The sequence below is a fragment of the Benincasa hispida genome, chromosome 8 (assembly GCF_009727055.1).
Source record: "Benincasa hispida cultivar B227 chromosome 8, ASM972705v1, whole genome shotgun sequence".
In the NCBI taxonomy this organism is placed as follows: Eukaryota; Viridiplantae; Streptophyta; class Magnoliopsida; order Cucurbitales; family Cucurbitaceae; genus Benincasa; species Benincasa hispida.
In genome coordinates this window covers 41,178,393-41,198,860 of record NC_052356.1, presented here as the reverse complement: position 1 = coordinate 41,198,860, position 20,468 = coordinate 41,178,393, and the positions used below count along the sequence as shown (strand labels likewise).

Genomic DNA, 20,468 nt, shown 5'->3' with positions numbered 1-20,468 from the left:
TATATAATATTATTGGACTTTAAAATAGGAATAAATAAATAATTTCTTAAATCCCGTTGATGTATTTTACTTAAGAAAGCCATCCCTTTCTCTCGCTTCTAGTCCAAGAAAAGAAAGTCATCTTTGGATGGTTTTATAGGTAAACCGTAAATAATAATAAAGTATCAAATCATAAACAATACCTAAAATATCAAATCATAAATAATACTCCCATTTGTAATTAATTTAATTATTGAAAAGTTACCTTTTTAATCCCAAATTTTGGTTCATAGGTTTCTAATATATACAATAATTGTGTTTGGTCTATAAATTTTCAAATTTTAACTTTTTAATCTTTCAACTTTAAAAATAAGTTTAAAAAAATCATCAAATAATTTATTATTATTATTATTTTAAATAATTATACGATGGTTTAAGTTAGAAAAATAATAATTAATATAAGAGGTTACTTTAATAACAAATTTATTCTTAAAGATTCATGGACGAAAAATGTAATTTTCCTTGATTCCTTTAGTATAATAATTTTGAAGATAACTTTTTTTGTTAAAAAATATTTTTTGTCCCTAAACTTTCAAAGTAATAATTTAGTCTATGAACTTTGATTTGTAACGATTTAGTCCCTAAACTTTCAATTTTGTAACAATTTAGTCTCTAAACTTTATTATGTAACAATTTAGCCCTTATACTATCAAATTTGTAACAATTTAGTCCCTAACGTAAAAAAAATCAAAATTTGATGTCAATTTTTATTATTTTATGATATAGACTTTGTATTTTATAAAAATATTGAATCTCTAATTAGTTTATCAATTTATTTATGTAAGAAATTTCAATAAATCTTAATAATAATTTTTATAATAGGGACTAAATTGTTACACATTTTAAAGCACAACCAATAAATTGTTACACATTTTAAAGTACAAGGACTAAATTGTTACATAGTAAAGTTTAGAGACTAAATTGTTACAAAATTGAAAGTTTAGGAACCAAGACTAAATTGTTGCATTTTTTTTTTCAATCATAAATAAATGTAGTGTGTATCAATTAAGGGAACTCACTTTAATTAATTAAAAAGATTTTAATACAATATTTGCAAAGATTGGATTAACCTGGAGTCGAGGGAGAAAGTACTGCTCACAATTTGTAATTAATTTAATTAAGACCCGATTGACAACATTTGGTTTTTTTATTTTTGTTTTTTAAAATTAAGTTTATATCATACACATTTCTCACAATGATACAAAAATAATTTTTTTGAAAGCTACTTTTTTAGTTCTTAAAATTTGACATAGTTTTTTAAACCATTAAAGATAAGTAGATAATAAATGAAAAAAATTGCTTGTGGAAATAGTGTACAAAGGCTTAATTTTTAAAGACAAAAAAAAAAAAAAAAAAAAAACAAAAACAAAATGGTTACCAAACGATATTAAAAACCACATTGAATGTAGAAAAACTCCGTTCATCAACAGGCAATTAACTATTATTAAGAATTAGATGGAGAACACTTTAGAAATATCATTGAGGAAAGAAAAACGAAGTTGTTAGGAAAGAATTTATAAGCAGTTTTTTGGGGTAAGGACTATCTTAAAGACTATAATCACCAACTATTGCTACTAAATATTATTTCAAAATCCCAAAATTTGCTACCGTCAACACTATTTCAAAACCTCTACTTATTTTACTATTTTACCTTCATCATTTTTTTTTTGCTATAATATTTACTATTTCTTTCTCAAACTAAAATAATTTATATCTCAAACTAAAATAGTTTATATCTCAAACACATACTATTATAACCCAAACTAAAATAATGCACACCTCAAATACAAACTATTATAATCTAAATATAATAACCAATAATATAACAACCAATTTCTTACCTCAAATGCCTCTGAATATCTTCATTTGGAAGAAAATTTAAATTCCACCTTTCTCAATAATTATAAAATGAAAAAAAGAAAGAAAGAAAGAAAATCCAATAGTTTTGAGGCCCATAACAACTGTCGCCATTGTTGCGATCAATTTCTCATTTAAACCGTCTATGAAACTGCAGAAATTTTTGTGCTTCTCTATATTTTTAGCTGTTGCTCTTCTGGTAAGTAGTGAAAAAGAAGAAGTTCATGCGTTACAAGAACCCAAGAGCCTTACTCCGTTGATTTCGATTACTTTTACTTCCAATTATATTGACACTAGACTTGAAAGCAAGCAGAAGCAGTACTGGATTTTGATTCTTCTGATATTTTTCCATTTGGGGTTTCTGTGCTGCATTTTTTCTATCTTTTCATCGATTTTTGTTCTTAATCGCAACCCCTTTTTCCGGAACTCAATTTCTTGAGACTCGATGATTCAGAGTTCGTTGGTAATTTCGAAAAATTGAAAATGGGGTCGCTCTTGATTCTGACGTTCGTGTTTGGTTTTGTTTTTGGGGTTGCGGCAATCATTGCGGCGGAGGCTTTTGGAATCTTCATCATTTTGAACAAGTTGAGCAAGAGGTCTCATAAGGATTTAGCTAAAGCCAATGCCAAGTTAGAGCAATCTGAGCCAGATCCTCTTCAATCCCTTGAATTTCTTTCGAACAAACAGGTATTTAATGGTGCTTCTAATCTTGGAAATCAGCATTTGTAATTCTGAATTCAGGTTCTGTATTCTTGTTTCGTTTAGGAATTCAAACGTGCGAAAAATTGACTGAACTATTATATAGTTGCGCCACTAATAAATATGTTCGTAGTGGTTGTTGGGTTACTAAATTGACTAATAATTCGGGATTTTGGTGCTTGGAGTTTAGCTTCTTGAATTTTACTTGCATACATTCTGTCTTGGGCTCTTCAAGATTTAAGTTTCTTTCCTTGTGGTTGCTTTATAATTAGAAGATCTATTGGAATAAGTTTGCTTTTCTTGTTAGCCTGAACTCTGGTATAAGAAGATTGCTTCCAGGTCTTGATCCGCTGCAATTGTGCCATAATGGTTCAATTTTAATTAATTTTGAAGAGGAAGATATATCATCAAGGGCAGTATTTTAAGTTGTTTTGCTCGTGTAGCCATAGTACAAGATGTACTGTTTCCTCTTATTTGATTCTTTGCATCAAATATTAAGCTGGTATTGTAAATATGCTCCTTGTTCCTCAGGGTTCTGTTTGGATATTAGAATCAAATGCCCTAGAAGATATCATAGAGCAAGGACCTAGAGAGCAAAGGAAAAGGAAGGATTTCTTGGAGGTAACTCCAGTCAAAAAGTATGCAAGAATCAAGGACCACACGTTAGAGATATTGGAACCGGATGGTAAGAAGAGAACAATACAATTAAATGGCTGCACAGTTGAAGCTGTTTCAGCAGCAGACTTGCCTTCAAGAAAATGGTAACTTCTTTTATATTTCACTCGTTTTCTTATTTTTCTAAGATTTAAATCAAATGGAACTGATACAAAAATTTGATTCTGAGGGACTTTGAATATGCACATGATACTCACAGATGTATTTGGGAAATTTAGAGAAGAGAACTTGCAAAGTTTTATCACTCAATTAGGACACTAAAGTATAAGCTATGGGTTTCCATAACAGCACTGAAGTTTAGCATATAATGATGATCTTCATGCTCAAAATTTTTAAATTACATGCACATGCCTCTTTTATTCTAACTTATTGTTTGTCCTTGAGATGCTGATTTCAATTCCGATAGCTTCAACCCGGGCTAATATTCTTTCAATAACTTTTTTTTCATAATTAATCGAACTGGTTAAATCTTGAAATGAATTTGAGGTGATCTATTAAGTGCTTATATCCCCCAGAAGAAATTAAGTTGCACTATTTCTTGAATTCCTTGTTATGTTCTGTAGTAGCTCGTGGCTATGCATACAAGTAAAATCAGTAGTGTGTACTATTATGGGGTCTAGCTTTTGAAAAGCTAGTCCTCTCATCATACTCTTGTATTAGATGCTAGATTTTTACTTTGCTCACACTGCTTTTTGTTGTTGCTTATTCATTCCTCTAAATTGACCCTACACAATATAGCTATTAAAATGTTGATATTCTTTATGTATGGAAAGTGCAGAATTTTGTTTTGTTATCTGATTGAATTTATTTGGGACCTTAATAGTTTCAACCTGTATTCAATGTTGGAAATCTTTTCTGCTGTGTTGGTGTGGTATACTTGATATTGTTATGGAATTTGAGTTTGAAGTATATGATGAGAATATAAGCTTTTCCTTTTATTATTCTTCTGAATTTCAGATGCCATCTTTTTAATTTGATTATTGGTATTCCAGGGTGAAAAGGTTCCCTTTAAAATTGGAAAATAGGGCTTCTGTAATTTATAATGAAAGTAAAAGGATTTTCATTTTTCTTGAGACTTCCTGGGAGAAGGAATCATGGTGTAAAGCCCTCCGTTTAGCTTCATGTGTTGACAAAGAAAGACTACAGTGGTTTGCTAAATTGCAGAAAGAGTTCCATAGTTATATCTCTTCATTAAGTACTGGGTATCCTTCCTTTATGAAGCCCTCTGCAGGGTACCATGCTGAAGCAATAGATAAGGAGATGAAGCATAACGCTCCTCCTTCAAAGGTTCGCCAATTTTTCAAAAAGCTGGCAAAGAAGACTTCAAAGGCTGCTTCAGACTACAAAGTAAATCTGTCTTCTTCTTCTTTGCGTGAAGAAAAAAAGTTTAGCGAGAGGTTTCATCCAAGTCCAGATTTTATTTCTTCTGTGGGATTAGGAAGGGGAATTCCAAAGGCACCGAGTACTAAAAGCTTCTTTGAGGAAGATATGGCAGCACCATCGACCTTGACTCATTCAATTAGCCAAAGTCATGCCTCTGTTATCTCTGATGCAGATACTGATGACAGATTTTGGACTGATGAAGGAACGCTTTGTTGGAATTTGTTGATGTCAAGATTCTTTTTTGATGCCACAAGCAATGAAGGGCTAATGAAATCCTTACATGATCGAATTCAGGTTCATTTCTTTCCCCAAGAGATCCCTTTTTTTTGGCATGTTGAATCAATTTAAGTAGTGTCAGAGGCGTTTAGATGATCTCTTTCAGTTTCCTTTCTAATACTCCTGTCATTATTTTCTTCTATTGTTGATGCATATTTGGAATTTAATCCTTAATACAAACCTATTTGTTACTGTAAAAGTCTCAACTAGGAAAAGGAGGAACACATATATTCGCCCACGTATTTTTATGGTTTGTAGGGGTATGTGCAGTCTTATGGGATATTTGGGGGAAGAGGAACAATAAAGTGTTAAGAGGTAGGGATAGGAACCCTTGTGAGGTTTGGTTCTTAGTGAGGATTCATGTGTTGCTTTGGGCTTCGGTATTGAAGCTTTTCTGTAATCTATGAAGCATAGAAACTGATACAGATACGAGATACGGATATGATAGGATACGACAATATGCCAATTTCTAAAAAAACTAGGATATTGATACGTTGAAGATACGTTTTTTTTCTTAAAAAAATCTAGGATATAGATAAATTTAGCATACAAGTTAATGACAATAGTACAAAATACAATACAAACACTAAAATACAATTCAATACAAAAAGCAGTATCTAAGATGTTGAAGTACAATAGTCAATAAAATGTAATAGAAAAGTGACTCATACGGATCAAAGAAGAAGAAGAAGATTAGAAGGAGAAGTATGAAGATAAACGAAGAACTTCTTCGTTGAATTGTAGAAGATATTTAAATGGGTTATATTTTGGTGGACTTTGTATGGACTCAAATGTGAAGATGTATATTAGATGAATCTAGAGTTTGGTCTTTTATTTTTTTTCTTCCTTTTAGTTTTGGACTTGAGTAGTGAGTTTTTTTAATAGGTTCCCTAGTTTTAGATTGGGAAAGATTAGATGAGTTAGCTTATCTTTTGTCTTTAGAAAAAGGTAAACATAAAAGTAGATATGTCAAATCACGTATTAGATATGTATCTGGGAAGTATCTGGAAGTATCAATATCTAATTCGTGTCTGATACGGATTCTTGGTCTCACATGAAGTATCTGTGCTTCATGGTCTATAGTTATTCTCTTAGTAACATTTTACTTAGTTGGATTTCCTTCCTTTAGAACGAGTGTTTTGGTGGCCTTGCTTTTTTGTATGCCCTTATATTCTTTCATTTTTTCTCAATGAAAATTTTTTATTCTATTAAAAAAAATAATGGTGTCAACTGCAAAACTTGTAGACGTTGTATAAGTCACTTATGGTTGATTGATTAGGATATTATCATTCTGGACTGTCATTTCTTGGAATAAGTGCAATGTTACTGTTCTAGTTCTTGCCATTTGAAAAGGGTCACGATACTTTTTTTTTTCATGGCAGAGGATGTTGTCCAAGATGAGGACTCCAAGTTACATTGGCGAAGTGATCTGTACTAAAGTTCATCCTGGAAACCTCCCCCCCAATATTAATATTATTAGGGTTCTTCCCTTTGAATTGAATGAGGTATGGGCCTTGGAGGTTGATTTTGAATACTCTGGAGGCTTTGCCTTAGACATCGAAACTAGAATTGAAGTTCATGAATTAGATCTTCAAAAAAGCGCAGTAGACTCAAAATCTGATTCAAGTGATGTTGGGGAGGTCTCTTCACTTCTAGAAGATTATCTTGGAAAACAGCTCAGTGCCTCTGAAGGAACAGATCACAATGAGGAAGGTGACTGACCAACCAATAGATGGTTTTCATGATATATTTGTGTTATATGATATCCTCATGAATTACTTAAATTTCTTTTTGCTTATGTTTCTACTTACTTTGACCGTATTGCCTGCACAAAGTCTAAATCGCATAAGATTATCTCAAGGTTAAATGAATATAATGATAATATTGGAAGTGATTATGCGACCTAAAATTTAGAAACTTCAGTCATAAAAGTGGTCTTCGTACATCTGTACATATCTGCTAGCTAAATTCTGTATTTGGAATTATTGAACTTTGGAAGTATTAAATGGGTAAGGATAACTAAATTTCTACTCTGTCTATGAGGCGGTATTGAAATGGATATAGTTATAAACAAATGAGTGAAGTTGATAAAGGTACAAGTTAGATAAGAGGTAGAAGTATTTGGGAATTTTCCCTATGATCTGTTAGTGCACTGTTTACTTCTTTACTCTGTTTGCTGACTCTTATCTTACAAAAGGCTTCGTGATCTAAGCTTTTGTTTAATTGGAGCCTAATGTTTTTTGTTTGCCATGATGTACACAGTCACACAGATATGCAGTTAGAATTCTGAATTCAGGTTCAATTATATTCCCACCGCGAAAATGCTAGACAAATATTTTTACTAAGTAGTTCAAAGTTCAATACAATGTTCTGTTGCAGGTGGATCAGGAAACAGTAAGAACCCTACGTCCTCAGCCTCTAGTGGATCCAGGTGGAAATCTCTAATGAATTCCATCGCTAAACAGGTTTCTCAGGTCTGTAGAATTTTTTAGCGTGAGAATTAAGTAGTAGTTTATCACTGTATCTTGAAACTAAAAGAGCCATTGTTAGATGTCTTGGATGCATGAAATTGGCCCCTTCAATACTTCTCTCATTTTGTTTTTGAATTTATAGGTGCCTATCTCTTTGGTAATAAAGATTGCATCTCTTCGAGGGACACTTCGGTTACATATAAAGCCGCCTCCTTCTGATCAGCTATGGTACAGTTTTACGTCGATGCCTTATTTGGAGTTGCGCTTGGATTCGTCGTTTGGGGACCATAAGATAACTAGTGCACATGTTGCTCAGTTTTTGAACAATCGGCTTAAGGTATGGAGATGTGTTTCCTAACATGTTGGCTTCATTGTTTTATAAATATAAATATTTTGTTTATGTTATATCACTACCATTAGTGTTAAGAGTATTGATGTGAATATATTGACAATGCTATTAGGATATCAGTTGTGGCACAATGTGGTAATTGTTAGGTAGAATTGGTTGTAAATAGAAGTTAGTTCGTTGGAAGGTAGGCTTAATTTTGGAGAAGCAATCCATAATGGGTAGATTGTGGGGCAGAGATAATCCTCTCAAAAGCTATCGACATTGTAATTTCTCTTTTATAAGTTCTCTTGTAATTGAGACTCTAAAAGTTGGTGTCACACAAACATTAAGTGGCTGGCATGTTAGCGAGTTGGTTTAGATAGATATTTGTGGTGACCGCCAAAAGAAACTGTGTCAAGATAGTTTTGATTCATATTAAAATAGAGGAAGCAATTGATAAGAAAGAATCACAAGTGATGATTTTCAGATCGAAAATCAGGCCTCAGCATTCACAACATTCCATTTTTTAAGTACAAGGAGGCATGAGAATTTGAACATCCGATCTTAAGAAAAAGAGTGCATATCGATTATCGTTGAGTTAGGATCACTTTGACGCTTCCACAATTATCGTACATACATTAAAATGTTATTTAAATTCTTTTGATCAAGTTTGTAACCCCATGTCTGAAAAGTTAAAATGCTGCATGAACATGAAACTCATTGCATGTTTGATATCCTTTCTACAACACATATCTGAAGCTTCTGATACATAGGATTCATAACCTTTTCACCACGGAACAATACAGCACGTTTCTTTTGCATAGGTAGGATGAATTTAAGAAATATTGCTTTGTAACTCCTGCTGATATTGCCACTGTTACCAATTATGCAGGCAGTGATCAGAGATACTTTAGTGCTCCCCAACAGTGAAAGTATTTACATCCCATTTATGATGGCAGAGAAGGATGACTGGGTTCCAAGGGATGTTGCACCATTTATGTGGCTTAACCAAGGAGCTACTGATAATAAAACATCATGTGAAAATCAAAGGTCCCATCCTGTAGAGGCCAAAAATAGATCTGAAGCTAGTAAAACCACCTCCACAGACCAACAGGGTATTGAGCATAAAAGACCTAAGAACATTGAATCTTCTCAACCACACATTGACTTGTTAAATGTATCAAAGCCTTCATCAAGTATTGCCAATCCAGCTCCAGCTACAGAAAAGACATCAGACGAAAATGAAATGGAAGTCCCTTTATTAGAGAATGACAAAGCAGTAGAAATTTTCCTGCAAAATAGAGAGTTTGCCCAAGAGAATCAATCGCCATCTAGGTCGATAAGCAGCTTATCTGGGCAGGAAAATCATAATGCTGAAGAAGATGAAGCAAAGCCAAGGAGAATAGGAAGAAGAGCTAGAATGCTAGAAATAGGGAAGAAGATGGGGGAGAAACTAGAAGAAAAGAGACGTAATATTGAAGAAAAGAGTAGGAACATTGTTGAGAAGATGCGAGGACCATAAATTATGAAACCTCAATAGTTAAAGATGTGAATGTGATTCTGAGTGCAAATGACCGTTCTTCGTTTCTTCCAAACTCAATACTGAAGCAACCGGAGTACAAATTTTGCAATCATTGTTTTTCTTTCTCAATACTAGAGTTCGATTCAAGCGGAGCTGAGGCAATTCAAATTGTATTGGTCCAGTCCTGAGTATAGGAAATCCTTAATGAGATATTTTTGTTTTTATGGGTTAGGTCTGACACTTTTCTCTGTATAGATACATTACAGCTTAGTCATCATGAACATTTGTTAGCCATAAAGTACATCAAATAATTGGAGCTATCAATACATAAAGTATTTTTTTTCTGTATTTTTTAAGATATATATTTTTGCTGCTCAAATATTTGAAGAATACTAGTGAGGATTCCTGAATTTGGTCTAGCTATAGGACCATTTTCGGTTATATCTTTATCAAGTCACTTGGCTTCAACTTCTACGGGCAATGATTTGTTTACAGCTATTTGAAAGTCAGAGAGCCCAAGGAAAACCAATATTCTTATATAAATTATGCTTAATGAAATCTTGCAGAAAAAGATTTCCTCACAATGTGGTTAAGAGATTCCCCTCGACCACATTTTCTTTGAATGTTCATATTCTCGAAAGTGAAGTTATGTTATTTGCCTTCTTCAATCTTAATTGGGGTTCTTCAAATCTTTACAATGAAATGTTTTCCAGCTTTTATGTGGTATCTGTTGAATTCAAAGGCTTATCTACTTTGGGGTTAACACTATAAGAGCCATCTTTTTGAGCTATTGATGGAAAGAAATTAACGTATCTTTCAGATGTCTATCCTCTTGCCTTGAGATAAATTTGATTCAACCTATTAAAATCTTCTTCATGATATGCTCCCTATCCAAGAAATTTGCATAATTTTCAATTCAAAATATTTATTGGAGCTAGAATGCTTTTATTGTGCCTTTAAAAAAAAAAAATTAAAGCTTATGTTTCTTTGTTAATACTATAGTGTACCATTGACTTTTTGTTTTGGCCTTTTCATCTTCTTTTGGTGTTTTGTATTTTTTAGCATTAGTATCTTCCATTTCCTAAATGAAAGGTGAGGGAGGCATTACTTCTATTGGATTCTAATTCGTTGCCAGTTTGGAACTTGAGGCTACCTAAATCTTTCTCCTCATCCATCCTTCCTCTGTCACACATAGAGGACGAGAAATAAACTAATAAATATTGGAAGAAAAACAGGGATTCAGATGCCAAAAGTCAATATTCAAAATTGCATGTGAAGCAATGGAGGGTAACTAGAGAGAACGCGTACCATATTTGAAGTTCAATGAGAAAAATTTGCCTTTCTTCGTCTCCAGCATTATTAGACCTCTTCTTTTCTTCTATAATTAGTTTCAGAAGAAGTCCTCACATGAACAGAAAACCGTACTTGCAAGGAAGCCCAGGTAAGAATTTTCAGTTCATAGAAACTAGGACCATACGAGAATCCCCTGTTTCTTAAATATTTGAAAATTCTAAGCAGTCTTTGTAGAGGTACAAGGAACAATCTCCCTTTTTACCAACAACAAAAAATGAACACAGATTGGCCAGGTGTAACTTTAAGCTTCCTGATTCATCAAGCAATCAAATCCTTCTGCTTTATCACAAGGAAGAACTAGAATCAATTGGTGAAAGTGGTTGACTATCATCTTTCCCTAAAAGATGCCCGACTCTGACTTATGTTCAAATATCAAAACATGATAGAATTCATCTTATATTCAAATATTGAAACAATAGCATGATAGCCTTGCAGGTTCTTCATGATCCACAAAGCAGCACCTGATTGCATGGTAAGATGGTTTGTGAGGCGAGAGCCGACCTCTTGTATAAATATTGAAGCTTTTCGAAGACGCCACCATCCAAACTTATTTGTTCCCTTCATTGGCAAGCCACCCCTTGTCATTTTCCACATCAGTTTACAAGATTTTCGAAGATTGGTTCATTTACTTGTATATATCAATGGAGCAATAATGGCGTTCTCAAATTATGATATGGATAGAGCCATTGATTTAAAGCTGGCTGCATCCTGGTTCTTTGAACAAACCTTTATCACCAATCAAACTTCTCACCATAGCTGCTTCTTTCCACTTATCCATAGATGTATATAAATTAGCCATCAAAACATGATTTACTGGGTTCCTTGGATTTGAACATAATATACTTCTATTTGCAACTTCTCCAAGTCCAACATCACAATAAGTTCTGCAAGCACTGAGAAAAGGAGCCCAAGCTTGAGCTTGAAATTGGGTAGGCATCTCTTGAATTGTGTTCAAAGCCAATTCTAGACGACCAGTTCGGCTTAGAATATCTACCAAACAAGTATAATGTACCACGGTAGGTACTATTCCAAAATCCAATTGCATGTTCTTGAAATGCTTCAGTCCATCTTCCACAAGACCTGAATGACTGCAAGCCAATAAAATGCTTGCATAAACAGAAGCATCTGGTTTCATTCCTGATCTTTGCATCTTATGAAACAGATTTATTGCCTCTTCTCCCATACAATGCATGGCGTAACCGTTCATCATGGAACTCCAAGCTGCCAAGTCTCTGTGTATCATACTATTAAAAAAAATTTCGGCCTTCTCAATACTTCCACATTTGCAATACAAATGTATCAACGATGTTGAAACTTGATAATCGGATGCTAAATCGTTCAGCGGTATAAATGCCTCAATCTCCCTACACATGTTTAATGATCCTAAATCAGCACAAGCAGAAACTGCAGTAGCTAGCATTGCTCCATTTGGTCTAACATTATTCTGTGTTGCCATTGTAAAAAAACGTAATGCTTCTCTGGGATACCCAGCATTGGCATATCCACTAATCATTGATGTCCATGAATAGATGCTTTTTTCAGTTAACAAATCAAATACTACTCGAGCAGACAAGAGGTCTCCACGTTTTAAATACATGCTAATAAGCAAACAGCCAATAGGATCCTCATTATTGAGCCCAGTTTTCAAGAGGAGTGAATGAAGTGAAGAAGCTAAAAACAAGTTTCCAAGTTGTACACAAGAGGAAATTATGTCTACAAAAACGACTTTATCCAATACAACATTATTTTTGCCTCATTTGATTAAAGATTTCGAATACTTTGGCAACAGCCCCAGCTCTCAAGTAACCACCAAGCATTATTGTCCAAGAAATAACTGTCTTGTCGCTAATGGTATAAAAAACAGAGCAAGCAGAATCAATTTGACCAAAGTTTACATACATTTGCATAAGAGAATTTGCCACAGGCGTGTCATCAAGAAGTTGAAACTTGGTTATGCAACCATGTACCGAACGACCCTGAAAGAGAGATCCATGAGTTGGGTCAGCAAAACCTGATAATAAGCTTACAAACGTCGAGGAATTTGCCTCAAACCCAACCCCCAACATCTCTCTGAATAGCTTTAACGCTTCATTAACCCCAAAATCACGAGAATAAGCGGCAATCATAGAATTCCAAGAGATGACACTTCTTGTAGACATTTCGTCGAACATTTGGCGTGAAGAAGCCAAGTCAGAGCACTTGGAGCACATGTCGACGAGCGAGGTTTGGACAAAGATGTCTGATTCGAACCGGACACGGATGAGGTGAGCGTGAAGCATTGTGCCATCGCCGATCGAAGCAAGATTGGAGCAAGCCTTGAGGAGGAGAGGAAAGGTGAAATTGTTGCCATGAATTCCAGAGTGGCGCATGAACGAGTAGGTTTCAAGATTCGGTGAAGAACCCGCCATTGACAGAGATTCTAATCGTCAGATTCCATAGATAAAGAGGCCTCTTAATAATCAAAGTGGAAGATGGGGAGAACCTATGAATCTGCATTTATTTATTAAATTCGCCGCTGATGCATTGTGAAATGCAGGCAGTTGTATCAATGAACAGGGAATATTTCACCCCAAATCTAAAAAATTTTCTACCAAGGACCCTTTTCTAAAAACTTTTCTACCGCTAATCTTTTTTCCATGCAAAATTTCAAAATTACCCCAGTTTCTACGCTAAGCATTTAGATATTACTAAGCAATCAGATAGATATTACTAAGCTATCGGAGAGAGTACTAAGTGATCTTTTACTATCCACTATAGTTTTTATTAAACGATCGTGTAGCTATCCACTATAGTTTTTATTAAACGATCGTTTAGAGAATACTAAACGATCGTTTAGCTCACTATTCCGCGATCTTTTAGATATCAATTATGCGATCGTTTGGCTAATACTAAGCGATCATTTGGATAATACTAAGCGATCGTTTAGCTAATACTAAGCGATCGTTTAGCTAATTGTTACACGATCGTTTAGATATCCATTACGTGATCATGTACTAATTTATAAAGCGATCATTTGGCTAATACTAAGCAACCGCTTAGGTTTTCTTAGCTAAGCGATCGTTTAGCTAACTATTACGCAATCGTTTAGATATCTATTACGCGATGGTGTACTAATGTATAAAGCGATCATTTGGCTAATACTAAGCGATCGTTTAGGTTTTGTTAAGCGATCATTTAGATAATACTAAGCGATCGTTTAGCTAACTGTTACGCGATCGTTTAGTTTTCGTTTAGATAAATTTGTGCTAAATTTATAGAATACAATTGGTATTGTACATTTAACTAAGCGATCGTTTAGATAAATTTATGCTAAAATTACATATTGTACAGTACAATTGGTGTTGTACAAAATATAATTGGTGTTAAAATTACATATTATATAGTGTAAATTTGTAAAGAATAATTGATGTTGTACAGAATATAATTGGTGCTAAAATTACATATTGTATAGTGTAAATTTGTACAGAATAATTGGTGTTGTACAGAAAAATCGAAGCGAAAGCGAAAATTACATATTGTTTAGTCTAGATGGGCCAGCGCCAGGTGTTATCAATGTTTATCTGCACGTTTTCTTGTTATATCCCGTCTGACCACATCGTGTACACCTGTGTATTTGTCGTGGCTCCTCTCTAATTGAAGGTATCCTGACGATTTGACGTGTATAAATTACTAAGCGGTCATGTATAAATTACTAAGCGATCGTGTATACATTACTACACGATTGTATAGTAATTTACTAAACGATCGCACTGTAATTTTCTAAACGATCGATAGTAATTTACTAAACGATAATTACTAAACGATCGTTTATAATTTACTAAACGATCGCATGGTAATTACTAAATAGTCATTTATATTTTACTACACGTCGTTCTAATTTACTAAACGATGGTGTATAATTACTAATTATTGCATATATTACCAAACAGTCATTTATAATTTACTAAACGATCATGTATAAATTACTACACGATCGTTTATAATTTACTAAACGACACTTATTATGAAAGTGATATGAGAGAAGAAATCGTACATTGAATGAAGGGCTAAAGAAACCGTTGAAGGAAGAAGAAATATGGACAAAATCCGACGATGAAAGCTATGAGAGAAAGCTACCAGAGAATCCAAAGGGCTGAGGAAATCTGAGAGAAAGCTACGAGATGAGAGAGACGTTCGACGATAGAAAGTGAATAATGAGAGAGACATTTCATTCTCTTCCGAATATTAGTTGGAAATAAATGTTTTGGTGGAATGTTGGTGGTGTATTGAATGCACATTGAATGAAGGGCTGGGGAAATCGTAGAAGGAAGAAGAAAAATTTGGCGGTTTCATCTTTTTAAAAATTAGGGATAATTTTGATATTTTGCATAGGGAAAAGGTCCGTGGTAGAAATTTTTTTAGAAAAAGGTCATTGGTAGAAAATTTTTTGGATTTTGAATCATTTTGTGAAATTTTCCAATGAACAGGAGGTTGTTAAAATTTTATGTAAGAAAAAAAAAACAATTTTTACTTCTCAGTTGTAAATGTTGTATTAATTTTTACCTTGAAATTTTTAAGATTTTCAACTTCAATTTCTCAAGAAGAAGTAGGTGAAAAATGGTCTATGAATGGACCTATTTAAATCTTTTGAAAGTCTAAGGTTAGATTATTTTTCTTAAAAAAACAATAAAAAAATATGGTTGTGTTGTCACTATCATATTTGTCCTATTGTCCATGGTCCTATACCCATCTCAACCTCTTTAATCATGTCCATGGTCACAAAAAGATTTATGAAAATTTATTAGGTCGTGAGTTTGGTTGAGTTGAACGGCTTTTTAGACCTAATTCAATTATTTGGTTTGTTAATTTCTTCCATCAAAATAACCCTTATTAATAAATAAATCCAACCCAACCCAACCATCAAACATTTGGGTTGGGTTGGTTCGGATTAATCGAGTTATTTATTTAAATTTATGTTCTAAAAAGAAGTAAGATGTTAATAAAAAAAATTTTGATTTAATTATTTTCAGATATCGAACTAAAATTTAAACATAATTTCAATTTATATGATAATTTTTTTCTTCAAAGTGCTAAAAAAACTATTTTTAAGAGTTATTGAAGAAAAATTATCCAAAAAAACTTAAATAAATATGCGTATATATAATTGTATCATAAGTTATATATATAAGTTAATAACAAGTTTTAGTTGATTCGAGTTGGTTTAGATTATTTTAGGTGAACTCATGAATCAACCCAACCCACAAGATTTTCATTTATTTAAACTCAACTCAACCCAAATGAGTTGATAACCCAACCTAAACCACACGGGTTGAAGTTGAATTGATCGATTTTTATGGGTCATTAGATTTTTTGAATACTCCTAATTCTTTCCTTATATTTGGAATAACAATTTATTTTTTTTTTTATTTTTTTAGGTTTCTTATTGTTGTTTTATAAGGAACCATCCTTTGTAATTTTCAATATAATCAATCATGAAAATATGATTTGATTGAAACCCTAATCTAATGTTCTTCATGGTATAAAATCCAGCCTGCTCTAAAATCATTCATTTATGCTAAATCATTCATTTATGCTTTCTCTTAACACTTTTTAACCCATCATAGCTAAAACCAAAAAAATTGAAAAAATACACCAAATGCAAACTAACCTATCCACCACAAGTAATCTTAGTCTTGAAAGCCTTGTAAGGATGATGAACATCTTGCAACAAGAAATACAAAAGCTGATGAAAGGAAAAGGGAGCATATGTACCAACTTTGCTCACACTATATTTGCCAGTTTTTCAAGTGTTAATCCTTTCTTGATAATGAATGGATTGTTGATACTGGAGCAAGTAATCATATGACGAAACCCTGATGAAACCTCAAACTCTTAAAAGAAAGCAAGTCTTATTTACCTACTCAACAATACCTCTGTCTATGTTACATAGGATCGGTACAATTGCATGATAATCTTGTTTTGAAGCAAGTATTGTTCATACCTACGTTTAGGTACAACTTGATATATGTTAGTAATATGACTAAGGATAGTAACATGAGAGTAATCTTTTACCCTCTCAATTCCTATTTCAAGATCAGTAGAATAGGTTCATATCTATTGGGAGACTTGATGAAGGCTTATACAAGATTGATGAAACAGTTTTGGAGTTACTAGGGAAAAAATAACATGATTATGGACAGATAGTTTCGAACTCTGTTTTCTAAAAATGTTAGAAACTTTGAATGTGGTGTGAGTGATGCTTTGTTATGGCATGCTAGAATGATACAACGTTCTTTTAATCATCTTACTCATATTAAGGAATTAAACATTCAAACTCCTAAGAATTATGTTTGTAATGTTTGTCCTATGTCTAAGTAGTGTAGATTAATTTTTTCAGAAAGAATTACAAAAGCTGAGAAACCTTTTGACCTAATATACACTAATTTATGGGGTTCTTACAAAGTTAAATCCTACTCAGGGACTCATTACTTCCTCACAATTATTGATGACCTCACTAGGTGTACATGGACTTATTTGCTCCATGAAAAAGCTTCCACAAAACTCTCAAAGAATTCTTTGCTCTCGTCAATACTCAACTTAACAGATAAATAAAAGTGCTTAGAAGTGATAATGCGACTGAGTTCGTGAACCATGAAATGAATTCTCTCTTGAGAAATGTTAAAAGGAAATTAAAGTTTATTCCTAATTATTTTAGTTTCCTTTATTATTTTACTTTTGGTATTTTCTATTTATGTTTTCCTTCATTGGTTTATTTATGTCTATTTATTCATATTATAGAAGGTTGATTATGTACTTTGAATTATTCAATAATATATAAATTTAACATGATATCGAGAATTATGTTAAAGCCTTATATGATCTCTGCCTCTGTCGATAGATTGTCGCATGTTACCACAAGGGTTTTTAACTTGTTTTTTCTTTATACTATTAGGGTTTTTTGTCATGCCTCTATTCGTTAGATCCACCACTCATATGTTGGCCAACATTGATCATGGGCTCTTTGTTACCATTGACCAGGTCTCTTGCACACTTAGATATGTCCCTATGTGCTCGTTGATACATCTTTGCCCTAAATCCATTGGAATCATCAACCATCTTTGCTACCCCGTGCGTGCTTCTGTCGTATGTATCTTTCGTCGTCATCCTCTGCCATGCATCTGTGTTTGTGTATCATATTGTATCTGTTATGGGTATCTTCCACATTGCAAATTCTTCTTGTTGCAGCTCTGCTCCACCCAGATTCGTGTGCCAGCCACTGCCCGCCAATAGCCTCTGCTACAGATCTGGCAGCAGACCCACTCATCCACCTCAGGTTCGCGTCGCTTGACGTGGGTTTCATCCGAACTTCAGAATCCTTCAGTTTCACGCCGCTCTATTGTTTGTCCATCGTGAACTAATTGATTCCATCGTGGTTCAAGGGTTTCAACAAAAAATCCTCTTTGGTTCGATCAGTAAAGCTGATTTAGTTTTAGTCGATTGGTTTGATACAGTTCAATTAGTTTGGTTCACTCATGATTTTATTTGGTTCATCCAATCTAGTCCAGTCTGGTTCAATTTACCCAATCTGGTTTATTTTCAGACATTTGATTCAGTGTTTTGCACTTATACAATTCAGTTAATTCATGGTGGTCCAATCAACCCAGATTTGGTGGTTCGATTTTGGTTCGATTCTCTCAGCCCAGTTTGCTTCATTTCTAGTCTGGTTCAGTTAAGCTCTCCTAGTTCAGTTTGTTGGTGGTTCAAATGAAATTGGTTCAGTCCAGTTGGTTTAGTTAACTTCGGTTCAATTTGGTTCAGATGGATCGATTTATGTCATTTAGACCGGTTCAGTTTAGCTTATTTGGTTTGGTTGGTTCAGTCCTCTTGGTTTGGTTCAATTCTTCATCTCGGTTCCAAACCAAGCTCAATTTTTAGTCTGGTTCAAATGTTTGGTTCAAAGCATCTATTTTGGTTTGATTCATTCATTTTGATCATTCTGTTCTCAAATGAGTCATTTGTGGGTTTTGTTGTAGATCTCCATGAGGATTTTTATTTACAGCCCAGAAGTTGTTGTAGATTTTGTTCTAGATCTCGGTATGAGGATTTATGTTTCTAGCCCAAAATTTTTTGTTTTCGTTCTTTGTGGGTTTTTGTTTCCAGTCTACTTTGTATTTTTGTTCTTCGTGGGTTTCTATTTCCATCCCAGATCTGCTCATTTGTTTTAGAAGTTATTTTTGCAAATTTAAGTTGTTCGTCAATCTACCACCTTGAGTTTGAAGGAGGGTGTTAAAAGGGAATTAGGATTTATTCCTAATTATTTTATTTTTATTATCATTTTCTATTTGGTATTTTTCATTTATGTATTTTCCTTTATTGGTTTATTGATATCTATTTATTCACCTTGTAAAAGGTTGATTATGTACTCTGAATTACTCTAAATTATTCAATAATATACAATTTTAACAAGAAACAATGGAACAATTCATCAAAGGTGTAATCCACATACTTCACATTAAAATAGAATTGCTGAGAGAAAACACGGGCATCTTCTGGACTTAGCAGGAGCTTTAAGAACACATGCCTCTCTTCCTATTTGATTTTGGGGTAAATGCATCCTGAAAGCTACTTATTTGATCAACCTAATACCCTCTAGAGTCCTAAACTGGGAAGTTCCCTATACCAAACTTTTTAATAAACCACCTTCTTACAACTTCCTCGAATTTTTTGGGTGATTGAGCTATGCAACCAACCTACAACCAAGGAGAACAAAATTGGACCTTAGGGCACACGTGTGTTTTTCTATAATATCCAATCCAACAAAAGGGATATAAATTGTATGTGTCACAGCCCCTCCCAGATTACCCTCTTAACCTGTGGATGTGAAGACAACAAATCACAACCCTCTTATGATATATACTGCCTATCTAATCATGTAACCTGTTTCATTGCACTTGGAAGACCTGATAAATAGTTATATATATACATGAAATCAACTCATAGTTAAGACTTATAGCTATCAGAACTCTAATCATTAAAGCAGGCCCATCACATAACAACATTTACAAAATATTTACAGGAAAAAGGGCCACTAGTATATACATAATTTCAAAGGCACAAACATATGATATAAACCGAAATGATTTCTGAGATATATGGGATTTGGAGATGTGGCAGACTAACAGCTGTAAGCTAGACTCCAGTAACTCGATCGCTACCTGAGGAGAGAAAATATTTTAAAACATGAGCTGGAAGCCCAGTGAGTGACTAGTTAAGTATAAACATACTTGAAAACATTAATAGTCAGTGAGAAACCAAGAATAGATTTTCAGAACACAAAGTTTATAAATATGCTTGGAAATTAACTAGCTTAGCAAAACTCACGACATCAGAAATCATAATGTCAAACCAGGAATATCGAAAGAACCCTAGTGTTGGGGTTGATGCCCTAAAGTCTCATGTCCTGTAGTTTGTAAACAGTTTGTACAAATGTTTGTGTTGTATAGTATATGATATTTACTTCACATCTTGTATTTTGCTCAATTGCTTGTTTTATTTTCTTTACCACAAACTAATAAACATAAAATCCCTGGTTATTTGTATGTGACTTAAGCATGTATGTGGTGACATACAAGTGGATCATGTCTTGAGTGATAACCAAAATGGTCTGTAGTTTACGGATATAAGAGGGAAACCTTATCCTGGTAACGCTACGGATGCGACTCATTTTGTGGAATGGTCACAAGTGTTATGACTTGTCATAGATGGTCTGATCCTGATCATTCGTGTTGGGGACATGCGAACGGGGGCGTCCTATACAAAGAGTTTGTATAAGACCTGACCACGAAGTGTTAACGTCTCGTTATATAACACCGTTCATGACAGAGAC

General features: G+C 33.6%; 2 protein-coding genes across 2 annotated transcripts; one reads left to right on the top strand and one right to left on the bottom strand.

The window, feature by feature from the left end:
• The first annotated feature begins 1,979 nt into the window (after positions 1-1,979).
• On the top strand, positions 1,980-9,598 carry LOC120082676. The gene is made up of 7 exons (XM_039037944.1): positions 1,980-2,583; positions 3,127-3,356; positions 4,263-4,947; positions 6,312-6,642; positions 7,309-7,403; positions 7,543-7,737; positions 8,621-9,598. The coding sequence occupies exons 1-7, from the start codon at positions 2,380-2,382 to the stop codon at positions 9,248-9,250; spliced, it is 2,370 nt and encodes a 789-aa protein (XP_038893872.1). The 5' UTR covers positions 1,980-2,379; the 3' UTR covers positions 9,251-9,598.
• Positions 8,885-13,188, bottom strand: LOC120082677 (pentatricopeptide repeat-containing protein DOT4, chloroplastic-like). The gene is given in 4 exon segments (XM_039037945.1): positions 8,885-9,019; positions 10,559-12,353; positions 12,355-12,991; positions 12,993-13,188. Coding segments are annotated over 3 exon segments (1,803 nt in total). The 5' UTR covers positions 13,100-13,188; the 3' UTR covers positions 8,885-9,019; positions 10,559-11,294.
• Positions 13,189-20,468: the final 7,280 nt, after the last annotated feature.

Coding starts and splice junctions, on each gene's coding strand:
- LOC120082676 (XM_039037944.1), top strand. CDS start 2,380: ATGGGGTCGCTCTTGATTCTGACGTTCGTGTTTGGTTTTGTTTTTGGG. Junction 3,357..4,262: donor GACTTGCCTTCAAGAAAATG/GTAACTTCTTTT, acceptor TTGGTATTCCAG/GGTGAAAAGGTTCCCTTTAA. Junction 4,948..6,311: donor CCTTACATGATCGAATTCAG/GTTCATTTCTTT, acceptor TTTTCATGGCAG/AGGATGTTGTCCAAGATGAG.